The 20,673-nt window shown below is 41.4% G+C and overlaps 1 protein-coding gene across 1 annotated transcript; it reads right to left on the minus strand.

Moving 5' to 3' along the window:
- Positions 1-578: 578 nt before the first annotated feature.
- On the minus strand, positions 579-18,162 carry MNS1 (meiosis specific nuclear structural 1). Its single transcript, XM_019477857.2, has 10 exons — positions 18,073-18,162; positions 17,769-17,954; positions 15,797-15,924; positions 12,742-12,844; positions 9,509-9,738; positions 8,460-8,676; positions 8,269-8,376; positions 7,480-7,737; positions 1,429-1,554; positions 579-880 (listed from the first exon to the last, which is right to left on the minus strand). Exons 1-10 carry the CDS (start codon positions 18,073-18,075, stop codon positions 782-784), a joined length of 1,458 nt encoding a protein of 485 aa, XP_019333402.1. The 5' UTR covers positions 18,076-18,162; the 3' UTR covers positions 579-781.
- Between the last annotated feature and the right edge of the window lie 2,511 nt (positions 18,163-20,673).

Raw genomic sequence — 20,673 nt, forward strand, 5'->3', positions numbered from 1 at the left:
ATTACAGTGTTTACTACCTTGCACAGGGGATGGGCAGTAGGGATAGCAGAGCCACAAAACCAGAAAAGCCTCAGCCTGCCCTTATTTGCACCTGCACAGCTCCCTTATCTCCTCACATTTCCTGCAGCACCTTTCAAAGGATCTTGCAGCACTCTAGGGTGCTCTGACACACTGGCTGAGAGTTGATCACTGGTACAGTGATTAGTCCATGCTAAGATAGTTTATGTAACTACAAGTGTGTAATGAAAATGTCTGTAGATCAGCCAAGTTAGTGGCATGACAAATTATAATTTTTTTTTAAACTTTGTACTGAAACAAAATCTGCCACAAGTTAGTACCAAAGAACCATTTTTAAATTAAGCAATAAATCTTGAGCTTAAATTCAGGCTTTGTTGGGAGCAAATGTAATATTTATAACATCTACCTTGTAGTGGAAATATTCTGTTTTCCAAATTAAGATATTTTCTAACTTACCAGCAGAACCTAGGACTTGTGTTACAATCGGTCTATATATCAGTTTCCAAAGTGAAATTCCGATCTTGTATCTTACTTATAACTTGCTTGAGAAAAAACAGTAATGAAGAAATAAAATTTATTTATGTAAATCTGTAACTAGAATATACTTGAACATTTTAGCTAATCGATAGCTTAGTGCTCTCAGTATTGCAGGGCAAATCGTCTCCGAACACCAAAAAGGAATTTCTCACTGTTAACATCATGTACAAGTTATCATTAAAAGTCAGATGACATCTAGTGGTAAACCACAAAGATCACGTAAATTTCAGCTGTTGTCTGAAAAGACGTCCCCTCTTCTTGTCTGATAAGCTTTCCTGAACTCCTCACCAAGCATGTTAACATCTTCTTGATCTTTGAGGATTCCCTGAAGTTAGAAAGGGGAAGAAACATTGTGAATGTTATTTAGCTACTGTAAGATTGTACAAAGGTAATCCTTGACACTCTCTTCTGTATGGGTGTCCGTCTTGGTAGTATACTCTAGCTACACTCGTAACTTTAATAGAGAAATACCCTGCTCGCTTGAAAAAATTAACAACGGTTCAGATGAGTTTCTAATATGTAGACTGATAGTATTTTGCATCAATACATTTTTGTCTGACTGTTTTATTCTGTGTAATATGGATGTTTCCTGCCCAGAGCAGGGGGGCTGGACCTGATGATCTCACAAGGTCCCTTCCAGCCCTAAACTTCCGTGAATCAGTGATGGCTGAGAAAAATCCTGTTTTTTGGTATTACATTATACAGCAAAGTAATATTAATCTGCATACCACATCTGATAGAAGTTTCTGTAAAGAGCTCACAACAGACTTTAAACTTAAAAAAAAAAAAACAAAAAACCCCAAAAGGATTGCATTAAAAAGACAGTGGCTGGGTCAGCCAACATCAAGTAGCAGGAGACAAAAGTTCACTTACTCTAGGAAGATACCCCAACAATTTAGACGCGTGTTCTTTGAGGAGTTTCTGTCTCTCTTCTTCAACAACTGCACGAATATTTTCTTGTCTTCTCTCTTCTAACTGTCTTTCTTCAAGTTCACGTTCCTACAAAAAGCAATAAAGTTTTAATTAACATTCTTCAATTTTACAGAAAGAAACTTGTACCTAATATATGAAAGTTAGTAAAGAACTCTCTCGATGGAGCAAGCATAAGGCTTTCACGTCATTACTGTTACGACCCAAAGGGTATGATTTTGTGTGTGCTTCGGCACTGCAGAATTATTCCCCGCCACAAGGAGCTTTCTTTGCACGGTGCAATTCTCAGCTGCAGAGAGAAAACCCCGGTGCAAAGGAGTTCCTGCCACCTGTATGTAAATTTGTTTCCCACTATTGGCTGTTTCTAAATTATTCCCACGTGGCAGCTAGCGATTGGCTTGCTAGCCGTATAAGAGGCTTGAGCAGTTTCCGCCCAAGTTGGAGGACTTCACATCCATCTCGTGAAGAACTCTAAGCGCTGTGGAGCCTAACAAACTCCGCGTGTGCCTTAGAGGAGGATACAGGGGCCTGATCAACCTCTAGCCTCTCCCCATCGCCACACGATCCCTTGACGTACCCTACCCTGCGCGCTTGTGGAGAGTCACCTTTCGGACTCTCATTTCGGTCGGTCCACGGAGCCTAGCAAACTCCGTGAGTGGTATCCAGAGCTCTGTTCGTGTTCGTTTAGTGAAGGCTAGCAAATTCCACTCGTGTGTCTTTGGTGGAGCCTAGCAAACTCCACGTGTGTGTTTTTTTTTGTAACTGCAACTCAAGAAAGTTTTCCTGCCTGCACCGCAACCACCTACGGTGTAAGTAAAATAATCTTTAATCAACCTCTATGCGTCAGTGCCTAATTCTAGTTCGCCATGCCGACCTTTTCCCCGGCCCACATGCCCGGGCTGCTGGCCACAGCCCCTCGGCCCCGACAATTACTAGGCTCCTGCATCATTTTGCAAAGAAGTAAATGTGTCCTTGTTATGATACAGTAGGTTGTTGCTAACAAAAGGTCGTGCTTCAGTTAGTTCCTAAGGTGCCAGCCTATCTTACCTTCTACTCTGTTATGGCTTTTGTAGAAGTAACAAAAAGGATGAGAAAGATGGATAGTGAGAACCAAATACTGTTTAAATACAACTTTTAATAATTAGAAAAAGAGAAATTATAAGGCATGAAAAATAAGAATTAAAGTTATTTGGTTCCCTACTTTGTTTTTTCTCCTGTGAAAATCCCTCTTTAAAGATTAATACCAAAAGGATCCAGACCGTGCCATGACAAGAAATGCAAAACCTGCCCCGGCATCTCCACCACCTCCACTATTACTACACCCCACAACAGAGCCATCAGCATCCCAGGATCTTACAGCTGCACCTCCAGGAATGTAGTATACCTCATCCAATGCACCAAATGCCCTGATGGAGGATATGTAGGAGAGACCAGACAACAACTGCGCACCAGAATGAACGCACACCGGAAATCCATCAAAGACAGAAACACCCAATTACCGGTGGAGGCACATTTCTCACAGGAGGGCCACTCTCTCTCCAATCTCTCAGTCCTGATCCTCAAGGGAAATTTACACAACGCTTCCCAGAGAGGAGCCTATGAGCTCCATTTCATCAACCTCCTGGATACTAGAGATCAGGGACTAAACATAGACATTGGATTTTTGATACATTACAATCTGCCTGGCAACTGACTCCCCAGCCCAGCCCAGCCCCTGGCTTCTTTACTTTTCATTCCATCCAGGAAGAGCACGCAGCAACTGCTGCAGCGTCCTTAGCCTGACGAAGGGTTTTTGAACCCGAAAGCTTGCTTAATAACTATTCTCCAACCATTTGGGTTGGTCTAATAAAAGATATCAAATTCACCCAAGGAACCTTGTCTGCCTATATCCTCAGACCAACACGGCTACAACCTAAACCCCTACCTGGAGGTAAAATACTTTCAAAATGGGTCTAGTTTTGGCCCTACTACTATAAGCCTACAAAAGAAACAAGAAAAGGAAATAGGAATATATTCTCATTTACAGAATTATGAATGTGAATCGCAGCAAAGTTTATATATTATACTATGAAAACTAAGTCGAAAAGTAGCATAATGAAATCCAATGATTCTTCATTATTTTAAGGTCAGTCCTTCTCAGTTTAAGGTGAACATTTTCCTCCCCAAAGTCTAACCTTGACTATGAGCTTGTAGAAGTACATGTACAGGGGTTAGGTTCCTGAAAGTTCCCATGGTTGGCAAAACCAGCAGGGATGGGGGAGCGAAAGACATGAGTAGGGCCAGGAGGGGACATCGGAGTATTTTCCAACTGTACCCCCTCACTTCTGTGAAGCGTAGATACTCAAAACCGTGGTTGGTGAGGGAAACCTGTATGACTGATTCAGAACTTAAAAGCACGTCTGCTTATAGTTTATCACAGCCCAGCCTCTGGCACGGATCTTTTGAGAACTCCTGGCACTCTGGTGTAGTGCCCAATGACTGGAAGAAGGCCAATGTGGTGCCTATCTTCAAGAAGGGGAGGAAAGTGGATCCGGCAAACTACAGGCCCAGCCTGACCTCTATCCCAGGGAAGGTCTTAGAAAAGTTTATTAAAGAGGCCATCCTTAATGGACTGGCCGATACCAACATCCTGAGGGATAGCCAGCATGGGTTTGTTGCGGTTAGGTCTTGTTTGACCAATCTCATTTCCTTCTACGACCAGGTGACCTATCACCTGGACAAGGGAGAGAAGATTGATGTCGTATATCTTGACTTTAGAAAAGCCTTCCACCTGGTATCCCATGATCACCTCTTGGCAAAACTGGCCAACTGTAGCTTCAAGTCCACCATGATCCACTGGCTGGGAAATTGGCTCTGCGGTCAGACCCAGAGGGTGGTGGTTGATGGAAGTCAATCATCATAATGCCCTGTGGCCAGTGGGGTCCCTCAAGGCTCTGTCCTTGGACCTGTATTATTCAACATCTTCATTAACGATGTGGGACACTGGAGTCAGAAGCGGGCTGGCCAAGTTCACCGATGAGACCAAACTTTGGGGTACAGCATCCACACCTGAGGACAGGAGGGCAATCCAGGCTGACCTTGACAGGCTCAGGAAATGGGTGAATGAGAACCTGATGGTGTTTAACACTGAAAAATGCAAGGTTCTCCACCTTGGGAGGAAAAACCTGCAGCATCCTTATAGGTTCAGCAGTGCTATGCTGGCCAGCACTATGGATGAAAGGGACTTGGGGGTCATGATTGACCACAGGATGAATATGAGCCTTCAATGTGATGCTGTGGCTAGTAAAGTGAGCAAAACGTTGACTTGCATCCACAGATGCTTCTCAAGCAAATCCCGGGATGTCATTCTCCCATTGTACTTGGCCTTGGTGAGGCCACAGCTGGAGTACTATGTTGTTTTGGACTTCACAATTCAAAAAGAATGTGGAAAAGCTTGAGAGTCCAGAGAAGAGCCAAGCACGTGATCAGAGGTCAGGAAAACAGATCTTATGTTGAGAGGCTGAGAGCCATGGGACAGTTCAGCCTGGAAAAGTGCAGGCTCAGGGGTGATCTGATGGCTGTCTATAAGTTTATCAGGGGGTTCACCAGGATCTGGGGGAATGTTTGTTCATCAGAGCGCCCCAAGGGATGACAAGATCGAAAACTCCTCCAAGACCATTTCAGGCTGGACATAAGGAAGAACTTCTTTACTGTCTGAGCCCCCAAGGTCTGGAATAGCCTGCTACCAGAGGTGGTTCAAGCACCTACATTGAACACCTTCAAGAGAAATGTGGATGTTTATCTTACTGGGATCCTATGACCCCAGCTGACTTCCTGCCCCTGGGGCAGGGGCCTGGACTCGATGATCTTCCAAGGTCCCTTCCAGCCCTAATGTCTATGAAATCTATGTCATTAAATACTTCCAAATGCAAAAGTGTATTTGGTTAATGATTTCTGTATCTCAGAGAGAAGTGCTTGACTGTGTATTAAAAGGAAAGTGTTACAGCATGCAAGGTAAGAGTCCTTTTGGTCACTGAAGCGTCTATTTAGTTGGATAAACAGTTACGTTGTTATCTAGCTTGAGCAGTTACAGAAAACTGTATACACGTATAAATTCAAGTAGCACATTTCAAACTACTAGAGAAATCAGATTTTATTGACTGAATTCAGTTAATCCCTCCTAATTTCATTTATAAAACATCTAGAATTGTTATAATTTCATTCTTCCTCTTGGGGCACATCTGCACGTTGCACTGTGACAATGTTGTTACTGCGCCATACTTTAGTAGTTCCTTTTGGAAGCATTAAAACACAACACAGTAACCACCTGTACTGCGCTGTATGCGTGGCACATGGTTCTTTTTAGCTACTTCGCCATAGCAGTGTACTACAATGGTTGAATGCGCTGCCATGGCAAAATAGCTACTGGTTACGTGTGGACAGCTGTGGACACTACATCGCCATAGCACATTGCTACAGCAACATAGCATCATGTGTAGACACACACCTTTGGAGTGTGAGCCTAGTAGAAGAGTATTGATGTAAGATGTATTACTGCTCTTTTACATTTGTCAAACCACCTTAAATTTCAGAAAGGAGTTTCCCCAATTTAAACTTTTAACTTAAATACTTTGGACAAAACCATATATATTTTTTTAAGGACAGTGGTATGTTCTACCTTTCAATAAGTGTTTTGTACAAAGCAACTAAATAAATTAATTGAACAGCACCCTAAGTATCTGTTGCTGCAAGCAATCTGCTGGCACTGACACCTGCAGAGTACACCAACTTCAGAGTATGTAGAAGAGTAGGGTGAGTGGGAGGAAGAAAATCTAAACTCACTCTCTCCCCTTAGTATCTGGAAGTCAAGCGGTCCCAACAGTAAAGGGGCAGGCCACAGGAGAATTGAAACAGGGCAACCGCAGAGCTGGCTCAGAGACAGCAAACAAAAGAAGCCCCTAGACAGGTTTAGGAGCATGGAAAGGACTAAACCCTTACTTGCAGAGCACTCTCAAGCAGAGGGGAGAAATATCCTGGCAGGGAAAACCTGTGTTGCAGACAGCCCCAGGAGAACACAGAGACAGTCAGCCTTCTTAAGGTTCCTACTAGGAAACAGAAGAACCCCTGGAAAGGGAAAGCCCTATTACTAAGACAGGGCTGGAATCGCTCAGGCTGTTTATGATTTCAGGGGAGGAGTCACTTGATATTAACTCAGCCCAGGTGTCTCCCCTCAATGCAGGACAGACAAGCTACAGTTGGGGACCAGAAACCGGCATTGATAGGCTGGGAGTACACGGCCGAGAGCCCAAAAGGACACAAGCAGTAGTGAGAGGGGAAAGCCTGCAATGGAGAGCAACAGAGGCCAAGGGTGAGGAATACCCCTGCCCATATTTCTGCATTTTTTTGTTTCTAATGGACTGCAGAGGCTTCCTGGGAGTCATCCACGAAGGTACTGAGAGCTGCTCCTAGCTATGATGTCTTAACAGCAGGAGCCTGTACTTCAGCCCAGAAGACTGTGGAGGGGGTACTGGGGTTGGAGAAGCCCCCTGTAAGGCCTGTGAGCCTGTTACAGGCCACAACTGATTATTTTGGATTACTGGACACAGCTCTGAGGACAGAGCCAGTTTTTCCTTTTTGGGGAGAAAATTCTCCAATTACCATAAAGTCACAGCAGGTAAATGTTCTGAGGAGGTAGCATGCCCCTTTTGGGGTGTGCGGTGCTGGTCAAGCCATATACAAGACTCATCCCCAAAGTACCACAAATGAGCAGAGGTCTAGGACAGCGGATCAGGATCTATATGGAGTAAGTTTGTAAACAAACAAACAAACGTTTCCCCCCAAGTTCATCAGAAGATGACTCCTTTCTTCCCAGCAAAACAAAAATCAAGCCAATCCCTTCAGTAGTAATAAGGAAAAGCAAACAGCAATCCTAACAACATACTTTAAGTACTGTCTTGCCATTTTAAGAAATTTAAACTCAAACCAAAATTTAAAGGGAAAAAAGGCCCTTCTTACTTTATCTGCAAGGAACTGTTTGCGACGATCTTCAATAAGTTTTTCCACTGCTTTTCTGTGTTCAAGCTGTTTTATTCTTCGTTTCTGAGCGTTCATTTGTTCTATGCGATCATCCTCTGCAAACTTGGCTAACATCTGTTGTCTAAAGGCTTCTTCTTCTTCTTGCATGGCCTGCCGTACTATCTTCTTCAAGGCTAATTGCTCATCATAGGTTTGTCTTAACTCTAAGCGCTGTCTGATTCTCTTTTCTATTTCTACCTATGAAGACATTTCAACAAAATGCTAAATATGCTGAAAACAGTCTGGATCATTTTAGTCATCATATATAAACTGGTAATTTGTTCTTTTAGATTATTATACCATAACCTTGTTTTGTAACACACGTCCCAAATCAGCACAGAAACAAATACTTCAAAACTGGGAAATTTAGGTATGGGAAAAAGGTATAATTATTTTATTTATGAAGAGCATCAAACAGGATATTCCAGAATGGCACCTCAAAAATACTGTTGTCAAGAACTAGCCCTCATTATTTCACAGAAGTTTGTAGGAAGCATAACGAAATCCTAAATTTTCACCCCACTGTTATCAGTATAGCTTTAACTGTCTTAGAACAATTAGTGTAATGCAGAACACCACCATACAAAAGACCAAATTCTGACGTCAGACAAATATACACAACTCCCAACAACTATAGTGGAAGATCTGTGTGCAGTTCTGGCATGGAAACTTGATCCAGAAAGAATTTTTGCCTTATATTTACTGCTTGAAACAGCTACCAGCACTTACCATCTCCTTTTTTCTGTCTGCCTCAGCTTGTTCTTCAAGATATAACTCTTGTCGCACTTGCTCCAGATCATCACGTTTCTGTTGCTCTCTTTCTAGATTTTGTGTGATCTGTTAGAAGAGCAATGACAGACTAAGTGACATATCTGATGGCATACGTTTTCCAAAATTCCCTTTTAAATTTATTTGAATACCATGTTCTGGAGTTTTTCTTTTATTTCCTCACTCGCTCGAACTTTAGCCTTCCAACTTTCTTCTCTTTGTCGTTGCATATTAGCAAACTCCATGATTTTCTTATTTTCTTCTTCCATTTCCTCACACTTCTTTCTTCGCCATTTGTCCTGTTGTATTTTGAATTCTTCTATATATCTCTGTGTTGCTCTTACTTTCTCTAACTTAAGTTGTTTTTCCCTAGAAAAAGATACAAAAATATAGGTGCTTAATTAATAATTCAATTTTGATTTTCAAATGAGCATGCTATACACTCGTTAGGAATTATATACTCCAGGCACTAAAAACCCCATGCTACTGTCTCCCTTTATCCACCCTCAGAGATAGGAAATGAAATACACCTTAAAGAAGATCTTCAAACTGTAAACACATTTTTTTTCAGCTAGATGCAAGTCATACACAGGTCCTCTACAAAACCTGGCAACTAGGTATGTCCCAATGGAGGGACCAGGAGGGGATTAAAGGGCTCTTTTTTTGTATCAGTGGCTGAACTCTATTTTGGAGTTAAGCTTTGAGAGAAATACTTAAGAAGAAATCTCCTTTATCCTTGGTTGATGTATACCAGACATACAGCCCCCCCCCAAACAAACAAACAACACCTTCCCTAGCTGTTTCCACAAACTGAATTACAAATGACAATCTAGCCAGACAGGCATGTCTGTCAGGGAAACATAAGTGGCTATGTATCATTGAAATCAGTCTTACACAGCCATTTCTGTCATTATGGGGCTGAATGAAGTACTCTATAAAAATAAGACAGAGCTGGGCGAAAATAATGAAGGATGATCTAAGATGACAATACCTAAGCTGTGATCAGGAAAACATAAGCTTAAGTAATATTCTGCATAAAGTTAAACTTAAGTTTAGCACGTGCTTAAGTTAAATGTTTAAGCAATTTTCTTGAATAGGAAAGTTTTCCTGAGTTGGGACATCAGTTTGAGAAATAGATATGCACATTACTCTTATGTGACCATATGAAAAACATTGATAGCAAAAATTTAAAAACCCTAACATTTGGTCTTCTTCATAAATCTTTCGTACGATTTCATCTATCATGAGTTTCTCTTTCAGGAACTCCTCATAAGCATGCTGTTTATTTTTTTCTTGGTCCTCCAGTTGCTTCTCCAGTTCTTGCTGATAAATTATTTTTTCCTTGTATCGCCTCTGTTCTGCAGAACCTTCTTCCATTGTTACCTTTTCATGCTCTTCCTTCATCCTTTGGGCTATCTCAGCATCACGTTTCTGTTGTTAAAAACACGGTAAGATTTTTTCCTCCTCTTGCATTATGATAATGTGTAACCAGAATGCTTTTTTACAAAAAACATTAGTATGGAACCCCAAGAATGAAATGTTTTCATCCATAAAGGTGTGTCCTACATATGTAGGACCAATTTGTGTTGAATTAACATACAGTTTAAGAACCCCTTATTTCATAAGGTGTAACAGCATGATAAATACCCATTCTAGTCTGGATATTGGTAATTCAGTCTAAGGGTGCACAGATAGAAATTTCTGGGCCTGATACCAATAGCCGATATTTAAGGAGGCATATCGGCTGCTATCGATCCGATTTCCGATTACAGCTGCCTCCAGCTGGTCAGTCGGGTGTGGTGGAGGGGGGCAGATCAAGGGAGGCAGTGAGGGAGGGGGCAGGGACAGGCACTGCCCAGCGCAACCAATGCTTGCTCCAAGCCCAGCCCCCACCGAGAAGAGTCCTGCGCAACCCCACCTGCAGCCCATCCCATCCCACACACATCTGGGGGCACACAACCCTGCTCCCCCACCCCGTGCCTGATCTTGTCCCCTTCCTCACCATGGGGGACACTGATCTGTCCCCCCCCAGCTGTGCTCCTTGCTGCCCGAGTGCTACGCTGTGGCTGCACGCATGCACAGGCATTTATCGGCTAAATTTATTGGCCCCAATCGGGCTGATATCCGATAGTCAGTTTTCTTTCTATCAGTATCGATCAGATATTGGACCAATGTATTGGTGCACCTCTAATTCAGCCCTACAAACCATCTTTAATAACTCTTCCTTTATAGCAATAGATATCAAAAGTAAGATATTTGTGAAGAACACTGATATAACTGAAGCTACCTGCTATTTTGTCCACCTTAATCACACATAACAACACCCTGGGCTGTTTTTTCAAATTCTTTAAATATTTATTAGTAATAGCAAAACTATTACCACCAATGCGTTTCAGAGGATAAGGAGCTATAATCATTACAGTAATTACCTGCTCTAGAAAGGCACTGCAAGTGTGGTACTGTTTAGCTTTAAGTAGTGCTATGAAACACACAAAGTAATTATATTACATCAAACCATTTAATTAACTACTGTTTTAGCTGCTGCTATAAAGCAAGCTTCTTTGCTTTAGTCATGCACTATTAATCAGCCTTCCATAACAAAGACAGATTTACAATAAACACTTGGACCCTTGCATTTAAGGGTATTTAAGATAAATAAGAAACTAACTTAAAAGAATTTCTCAGCTTAGTCAATAATACATTACAGTGTTGCAATAGCATTACAGTACACGTACAGTGTCTAAGAACAAGATGCACCTATTCCTACCTGTATGAAAGGTAAAATTCCCATTGATTTCAACAGAAGGGGGAGTAGCAGGCCCATATATTTTCCATACATCCATAATGAAATATTCTGTCCATAAACTCAATTCTTTGAAATGTTACACAGTGGTAAATATTTACAAGCACAAACATTTGATTTACTAGTTATGCTCCATACAAGATGTATGTCATTGTGTACAAAAAACTTTAACTTTATTACAGAAACTAATTTAGAGATTAGCAAAATTACTCCCATTGGATAAAAATAAGTGTTTTAGTTGCTGGTGTTTACACTGTAAAAATGCAATAACCCTTTCTTTAATGGCTACATAGTTCCTACTAAAAGACATTCCTCCAGCCTTCTCTTGCAGAGACTCAACAGTCAACAATTGTGAAGCTGAGCATGTCTCTTAGGCTATGCAGCCAGGGAGCACGTATTTCTATTTTAAGGTAGAAAATGCAATGTATTGCTAAAGCTGGCACTACTGTCAAGATGTTCTCCTTGCCAAGGATACAGAGACATACTTTCATTTAGGAGCAATATGGGAAAATAAATTGAATCAGACGTTTCTTCCCTTCTCACCTAGCATGGGGTAGGCTGGTAAGAGAGGCTATTTCAATTGGATTGCAATTCTCTTCCTGGAAATTTTACACTGAAGAACTAGACTGAACATGGGGATGCTAACTGGGATAGTGTGCAGAAAGCTGCACTTATTTTCAGCCATCAATGCAGAAGAGGTAGTCTCAGCTGCATACAAGGGGCTCATTTGACAATTAGAAAACTACCTGGCATCCAAAGTGTGTGGTTAATTCTTTTAGTTCATCTCAGTTGCTGTTAGTGCTCTGCTATGAGCAGGACAAAACTGATTAGGGTCTTATCACTTTCACAGCTGCTATTAGATACAGAAAATTTGAGTAACAATGCAAGAGCAGCCTTAGTGAACTGTGAATAGCAAGGTTAGCAGGAGTACTTACATTGGTTAATTGGTGACTTTAACATTAAAGTGGCCAAGTAGACAAATGGCCAACTGGCTGCCTACCTTACCACTGGATGTATCAGGTGACCTTTACCTTGCTACTCAGGCCGGGCAGAATATGTCATTTACCCTACATTATATCAATGAAGTTATCAGCTGTACAAACTCCTGAAGACTGTACCACCCCGGTAGTGGGGAAGGAAATAAATAGTTCAGCTGAAGTCATGGAGCTGGAGTGTGCTAGCAGCGGAGAACCAAATTAAATATCAGCACATCACTAGTAGCCTTAAACAGGTTCTCATCTGCCAGGAGCATATAAAGACTGGCAAACTGTGGATGCTGTTCTGCTTAGAGACAAAGGATCTGACAGGAAAATGGCAACTCCGCACACAAAAAATGCTCCTTTAAGATCCCAGTTCAAGAAAAAATAACTGATAATGAATTCACTTAAGCATTTAATGTACTTAAGCATGTGCTATAAAAAGCATTTTCCTGGTTTGGCACTTAAGTACATGTTCAGGCTTTTTGGAGAACTTATTTTTCACTGGAGATATATTTTAACTCTCATTTTTCTTCAGTTATGCTAGAAAAAAGTCTTCAATTTTTTTTCTAGAATCTTTTTAACACATGTTAAATGGCACAGGATGAATAGGACCTCTGTTTAAATACTATACAGATCTTAAAAAATAGTTACCATTTTCTCATATTTGATAGCTTCCTTCTCAGCAATCTGGGCAGCCCTTTCTTTAGTCATGTAAGCAGATTTCAGTTTTTTTTCCAACTCTCGAAGTTCAATACTGCAAAAATCAATTTGTTTTCAATAAAAATTAAAAAAGAGTTTTAAGGATGTAACCAGAGAAGAAAAATAGAAGAAAAATGGCACATCACAGAAAACTTATAAATATCAGATCTGTGGGACTGGAGAGCTGACGTGACATTAATACTAGAAAGTAAATGAAGAGCAGGCTATTAGCTGAATTGGCATTAAAACTAAAATATGGATAAAAAATTATTTTACAATAAATTAATTTAGAATAACAATTTAAACAAAAATCGTATTTGAAATAAGAATGACAAAACTAATTTTAAAATACCATGAATGGTTATCTACAAATCTTCATAATGATGAACTGCTATAGTATACTATTATTGCTGTGTACTGCTCCCATCTTGTTTATCTGTATTACGTGTCAGGGACATCAGCACTGACTGCTTATTAAGAAATGTAAAGGTAATGATGTAATTCAGCATGTTTGTGTCAAAAATACCATGGAGAATATGTGTTAATGAATATTATGTTAGTGTGTATTATTTAGATAAAGTGTATTCTCAAAGTAAATAAGCAGGCAAATGAAGAGAATGAATGACATGTGAAACAGTGGTAGAGAAAGAAAAAATGTAAAACTATAAGCAATATGGAAAATGAGTGATGGGAAATAATGAAGAACTTTCCAGGGAAGAGGAAACACCTATGCTATGTGATGGAGTTGGCAAGAAAGGAGAGAGACAAAAAGGGTATGTGAAAGAAAACAGCGTGTGGAAGATTTTTAAAACAAAGGGTAAAGTTCTTACTCCATTTAAATCAGTAACAAAATTCCCTTTGACTTGAGTAAAATCCTGGTCCTACTTATGGAATACAAATTTAAAGTGGAGTTTGAAGTGAACAATGACAGAAATCACTTGGGACAAAACAACATAATTCCATTCCCTTTTGGAAAATGGAGACCTAGGACTTGTTGATCCCACACAGATAGAAGCTATTGTAGTCTATGATAGATGTGAGGAAGGCATAATGGTCAAAGGATTTTTGTTTGCTAGCTCACTTATACATATAGGTTGTTCAAACCTTTTTCGTACAGAAGAGAACCACCTATAAGTCCAAGTGATCACTGGCAGAATAATCACTAAGCTTCTTTCCCCAACAGACATATTCAAGGATTAACCAGGTTTTCGACTTACTACCAGTTTACACAGAAATTTTAAGTTGGGTTATCTTTTTAAATCTTTCTGACCTCTTCCCAGGTCCATGTCATTTAATAATCTACTGGTATGATTTCCCACTTGATGCACTGTATTTTTTTTTTTTAAACTAGTAGCTGTAAAAAATCACTAATGCTCTGCCGGGTCATTGAACTGGGTATCCATCATCTTTCGTCATCATTCTGATTCATTCATCAGTGAAGAAGGGTGCATATGTTAGGAGATAAGTTGTTAAACTTTTTTTTTTTTTTTAATTATCAAAATGCACTTCTGAAGTTTGGTGGGAAATTGTAGTAATGATTTAAAAATTGCCATGTTGTTCTGTCCTTAATATTATCAAGCATAACCAACAAAATTAGAAAGGGCAAGCTTTTATGCAAAGTATCATAGAATCAGAGGAAAATTATTGGTTTGTTATGATTTGGATAGGTTCACATTTTAACCATATTTGCATTCTCAGCCACGGTATTATTAAGAAATATGAGTATGATACCAAGGCTGCTGTGTTAAATAATATATTGTTAAAAGGTTGCCGAGCAGACTGATTGGATATGGGCTGAGATACCAGATGTTACTTATAAAACTTATTATAAATAGAAGTAACAGCTACACTAACCACTAAAAGTAATCATCAATTTTGTATTTCTGAAACAGATTATATGAGCCTTTCCATTCCATAAGAGAACATCATTGTATTAGGGAAGTTAAAAAACAAGAAACAAGAACACCTGGAACATGGGGACAAATTCTTCCCCTGCCATGTATGTGCAAATTTCACTGCTGTCAAAAGGTATCACACATTTGTATCCAGAGACAGAAGATGGGTCTAAAATTCTACCCTTTCTAATGCATCAGAATATTTTAAAAGTATCTTTCTTGCACAGACTTTTTAGAAGCCTGGGTTAAATACTAGAGATCTGTGCTGCATGCTTTCAACATTCAACCCCACATGGACGCTTGTAAAAATCACAGCAGTACATTGAAACTAAAACTTAAAAACTGATTTGACTGCAGTCAAATCTTTCTCCCTATTCCATATGCCTAGTTTGTTTTTCTGGCAATTCTATTTAAGATGATCAAAAGGACAGAAAGGAAAGAGCAGCTGGCTCTTTCTGCGAAAAAGTGCAGAAAATGGAGGAAAGGAGAATAAATAGAAAGTGTTCACTAATAATGCTGGTTAAAAGGGACATTTTTGTCAAGCCCTACCCTTTACTGACTTAACTTTTTCCAGATTGTCTTCCCTGTTGGACTACACACATCTTTTTTTGCCTCCACCTCATCTCTTGTCACACTCCTACTCAGGCTCCTTCAGCTCTGCTTCCTTGTTTCCTCTCTTATATTGTCTATTCATTTCTGAAATTTCCTCCCTGATCCAGTAACAAAAAATAAGCTCCCTCTTTTTTTGTTTTTAATCCATTTCTCAAAATTCCAACATTTTCTCCACCCTAATCATTCTAAAAATGTAAATTAGTTTTAAAAAAGGCAACATGGAATATACTATTCAAAGCACCCTCACGGTCCTAATGTATTGAAACTTTACTCTCCATCCTTAAACTGGTTAGCATCTCTCAGAGTATATCCCATGTTATAAGACCTATGCAGCTGCATCTGAATGAGTATTCAGTTCCAACAAAGAGAGTTACAGTATTATTGCAGTATCAGGAAGCATAGAAGTATACATTTCAGATCTCAGGAGTAAATCAGTCTTCAATATTAACGTTTCATAAATAAAAAAAATAAGCTTGTTATTTTTTCTTTAGGAAAAATACCTGTTCTCTCTTATTTGCTGCCGCATTTTTTCATCTTTAAGCTTTTCATAGTTTAATCTTGCCAATTCATTTGCCAGTCTTTCTTCTTGCTCCAGCTGGAGGTCTCTTAGTTTTTTGTTTTCTTGTGCCTGACCAGAGCAAATAATTTCCATAACAGTTTACACATTGATTTTCTCAAGCCAATAAATAATAAGAAAAAAATAAATTACAATATTTTAAAAGATTAATAAAAGATCTGGAAAGGGTATATATTTGGGACATAATCCACATCTACCTACATACTAGGAACAGGAGGAAAATATTTACCATGGGACAAGTTATTTCTTAACTGCCAGCTATAAAGTTCCTTCCTCTGAAGCAACCAGGGCTGGCTTTAGTCTGGGATTGGAGAACACGCCACTGGTCTGTTCCAGGAGAGCAACTCCTGTCTCTATATATGTTTATTTTTCAGTTGACAAACTATTTTCTTTCTTGTATATGAGGTTTATGCTATGGTATAGATTTGCTAAACAGTATGCTATATCCATGTTAACTGGCACTATAATTGAACTAATTCTGAATTGATATACTCTTCAGTAAAAATCATAAAATTATTGTTTTAGAGGTTTGAAGTTACATTTCTTTTAAGTATGTGTCAACTAAGGAATAAACCAAACCAATCCAACATGGATATTAAAACTGGGAACCATCTGAAAAATGAATACATTTCTTACGCAGATGAATGATCATTACAAATACTCTGGAACAAAGTTCTCTATTAGAAAGAATGGGTTTATAAAAGGGAGTTAGATGTATTAGTTGATCACAGGATAACTATGGCCACCAATGTAATACATTGTGAAGATGGGGAGATGTAATTTTAGGACGATCATATGAGATATTTTTTTAGTACAGACAGGACAAAACTACTATGGTACAAGACACTGCAAGACCTTCTCTAGAATACTGTGTACAGTTCTGATCACCGTTTTTTCAAGAAAGAAGAGTGAATTCAAACTGGAACCGGTGCAAAGACTGGCTACGAGGATGAGGTGAACAGAGACACTCTTATCAGATATGACTTAAGATCCTGGGTTCCTTTAGTTTAGGCAAAATGAAGGTTGAAAAGGGATACTCTGGTGTTTACATCCTGATTGGTTCAGAGATGGAGAAAAGTTCTTTACAAGGTAGGACAGCAGCACTAGATCAAGTGGGTATAAGCTGGCCGTGAATGTTTAGGCAGGAATTTTTTTAAACATTTATAAACAATCGGAAGAGTATGGCTCCAGAAGAGCTTCCCAGGAAGAGTAGCGGGGGAAAAAAAACAAATTAGTTTTAAGATGTAGTTTATGCTCATATTATGAAAGGGACTGTATGATGGTGTTGGCAGGGATAAGTAAGAAAATGGACTTAATGACCCAGCAGGTCCTTTCTTTCCCTCAGTTTGTAAGTATGTTCACAACTGCATATGTACACAGCTACATGTGGCGGACTGATTGATGTAGCATACAATACTGTTTAAAGTTAAGTAATATATGCATGCTTATGTATTTTTCGTTTTAATAATACACCTCACCACAAAATAGAGCAGGGGTGGCGAGCTTCCAGCACGTGTGTCCCAAGTGGCACAGGCAGCCTCTGGCATGTGGCAGACTGGGGGAGGCCAGGCAGCACAGCAGCGTAGGGAAGCAGAAAGCGGAGGAGATGAAGCAGGGAACCCAGGGCCAGAAGCAGAAAGAAAGAAGCCTTGGGATAAGCAGAAAGCGGAGCAGGAGATCAGGCAAAAAGCCTGGGCCAGAAAGCAGAAAGTAGCAAGGAGTCCGTGGAGAAGCAGAAAGCAGAGCAGGAGTCGTGGCAGAGGGGGGAGGGGTCGGCGCGCGGGAGCAGCACAGGCCACGGGAGCTCCTACGTGTGCACCGCGTTGTCAGCGGCGCCGCTTACACGCGTTTCGCTTCCAGCCCCGACCTGCCCCGCAAGCCGCAGCCGCGCTCACCGTGCGAAGCGCCTCGTCCATGCGCCGCTCGTACTCCTCGTCCCGCAGCAGCCGGCTCAGCCGCTTCTGCTCCGCGCGCTCCTCCGCCTCCCAGGCGGCCTGCAGCCGCGCGCCCCGCGCCAGCTGCCGCTCGTGCTCCTGCTGCAGCGCGGCGCTGCGCTGCGCGTCCCGCAGCCGCCTGTCCCCCTGCGCCAAAGGACACGGGCGGCGGCCTCAGGGACGGGGCCGGCGGCACCCCTGAGACCCGCGCCCCAGACCCACCTCGCGCGGGACCGACCCACACTCCGCCGCGCCACCCGCTCACCATGCTGCCGCGCCAGGGCCCGAGCGCCGCGGCCGCAGCCTCAGCCTCGCCCGCGCCGTTGCGCCGCGTCGCCTTAGTAACAAGCGGCGGCCGCAGCTTCCGGCGGAAGCCGGGTGTCCCAGCCACCTGCCCGGACCCCGCGCTGGGATTGGGAGAGCCAGCAACCAACTCCGACCCGACTTCTAAGAGGTGGTCTGCGCAGTTGCCCAGCAGCCGCCTTCTCCTGGTGGGGGCCGGGCGGCCAGACCTGCGCACACGCGGTGTTAAGGCCGGGTCTGGTGTAGTGGCCGCCGGGACCGCGCTGGATGCGGGCGGGGTGCTGCCTCCCTCCCTTCCCCTCCCCCCCGCCACCGCCATGGGGCTGCGTGCGGGGCCCGAGGGGCAGGAAGGGGTTTCCATAGCAACCGTGACCGCCCCGGCGGGGGGGCCTTAACCCCGCTTGGCGGGGGTGGGGCGGGGCGGGGCGGGGCTCTGCTCCCATAGCAGGAGCAGGATGTGGAGTCCCGGGTCGTGCAGCAGCGGCCACATCCCACCTCGCAGCCTCTTCGAGACGAAGCCGAACCGCGCGCAGCTCACACGGAGCGCTGCCTTACAGCCCCAAGGCTCGCCTTTGGTTAGGGCGATACGAAGCTACAACGATGCTGCTTTCATAAACAGAGTCCAGAGGTCCACAACAAGCTACAGTTTTTATAGTATTTTATGAAGTCATTGCATGGTAAATGAAAACTCCAAATCAGCAGATTCCTTTAATACATTTACTTGCAAGCACCAGGATTCACAGGTTCAGGCAGCCAGTGCTATCCAGGGGCAGAAAGCTTGGCTGGCTATTCCCACTTAAGTTGAAGCAGCAATAGAGCCTTTAGAAATAACCACCTTTCCCAAAGCGCTCCTGTTTTCAACTGTATGGAGTCATCATTCCTACTGACCACGCTGATCTGGAACCTAGCTGGCTGCATCTAACTATGCTTCACCATCATTACCGGTATGCTGGAGCCCTAGACAAGTAAGAGAGAGATGTCTAAGAAAACGGGACGTGGGATGAGGATTTTCAGTAAAACATGCTTCTCATTTGTTCAGTTAAGCTTACTAAATATAGAACAGACCATACAAAACCTAATAAGTAAGGAAATTAAAAAAAAAGGCTAATAATCACTGAACCTCCATGTCACCACCTAGAGACACACGCCTCACTAATTAGCACAACTATCAAGCACCACAACTTTAATGTGCTCTATGATGAGTGCCAGTCTTGCAGCAGTCCTACACACTGCACCCATCCACTTCTGCCACACACACACATTCCCCCTCCACTGCCTCTTCTGCACTCACTGCTTACAAAAATGTATTTACAGAACATATTAGGAAGTTCCCTTTATAAGTGAAACTCATAATGTAAAGTTAATACATGCAGAGGTTTGGACAGGAAACCTTAAAAGATTTTACAAAAAAAAATTGCATACTTCTGTTGGCTCTATAGGTTTTTTAGGTGTTAAATAGGGTGGCACAATGGAAAATTAATTACTCATTATGAGGTGCTCCCAGTGTTTTGCATAATTGCCAAAATCAGTGGATTTTCCATTGCTTCTGTGCATAAAGGAGAAAGATATTTTCCTGTATAAAGCTGGAAAAAATTAGAATGCTCCTCTGACTTTATAAGCAGAAGATGAAAATTCCTCAGACTGGCTGAAGGGTTGACTGCAGAGCTGTACATAGCACTTTTTCCTCTTCCTTCTCTCTCCAGATGATATTACTTCATTCCACACTTCATTTTTGCAGCATTCCCAGGTCAAGTCTTATATTTGAGTTTCAGCACTTCACCTATAGGAAAGTCAAAATCCTATCCCAATGAATCCTCCATAGGACCCCTGCCACCAACCTGTAAAGAAGCCAGATGCAATTTACATTAGAGTTGTAGGGATCCCTAGCAGTGCTAGGTTCTTGAAGGTTTCTGAAGGCGAAGCCCCTTTTACTCTCCCAGCCAGAGTAAGCCTGCATAAGTCCCAAAAGAGAAAGAACAACAAAGTCGGAGTTCACTTCTGAGAATAACATTCCAACCTAGGAAGCAATCTTTCATAGCTGGATTTGTTACCATCATGAAAAAGGCTCCCTTGATGTACAATTGCTACATCCTAAAAACAGAGATTAACATAAAACATGGTTCACCTGTTTTCAAGTGAACCAACACATTCCAATAGTTTCACTTATTTGAAAATTACACATATATAAAGAAAAATAGCATGATTAGCAAAATTCTTTAAAAAATAATATTAAACTAAACCATAAACAGAAATTCTTAGTCTCCTGGGAAGAAAAGAACATGGAAGAAAAATCTGTTAAGATCCCAAAAAAAGAAAATATTTTCAGGTTTCCAATCCTGGTTGTCTCATTTTATCTCACAAATTTCAGATTTGCTGTAGCACTCTCAATGCTAAAAACTCAAAATGTCTCTCTTTTTATTTATTTTTTTTTTGCAACTGCAGAATTATTTTATCCCCACGCTTTATAGCACTGTGTGTTCAGAAACTCTTAATGCTCCTGTTGTTTTATCAATATAAATTAAACCACAAGGACAGTTTACTAAACATACTACACGTGCAGGTT

This window comes from Alligator mississippiensis, chromosome 11, assembly GCF_030867095.1.
Source record: "Alligator mississippiensis isolate rAllMis1 chromosome 11, rAllMis1, whole genome shotgun sequence".
Taxonomy (NCBI): domain Eukaryota; kingdom Metazoa; phylum Chordata; order Crocodylia; family Alligatoridae; genus Alligator; species Alligator mississippiensis.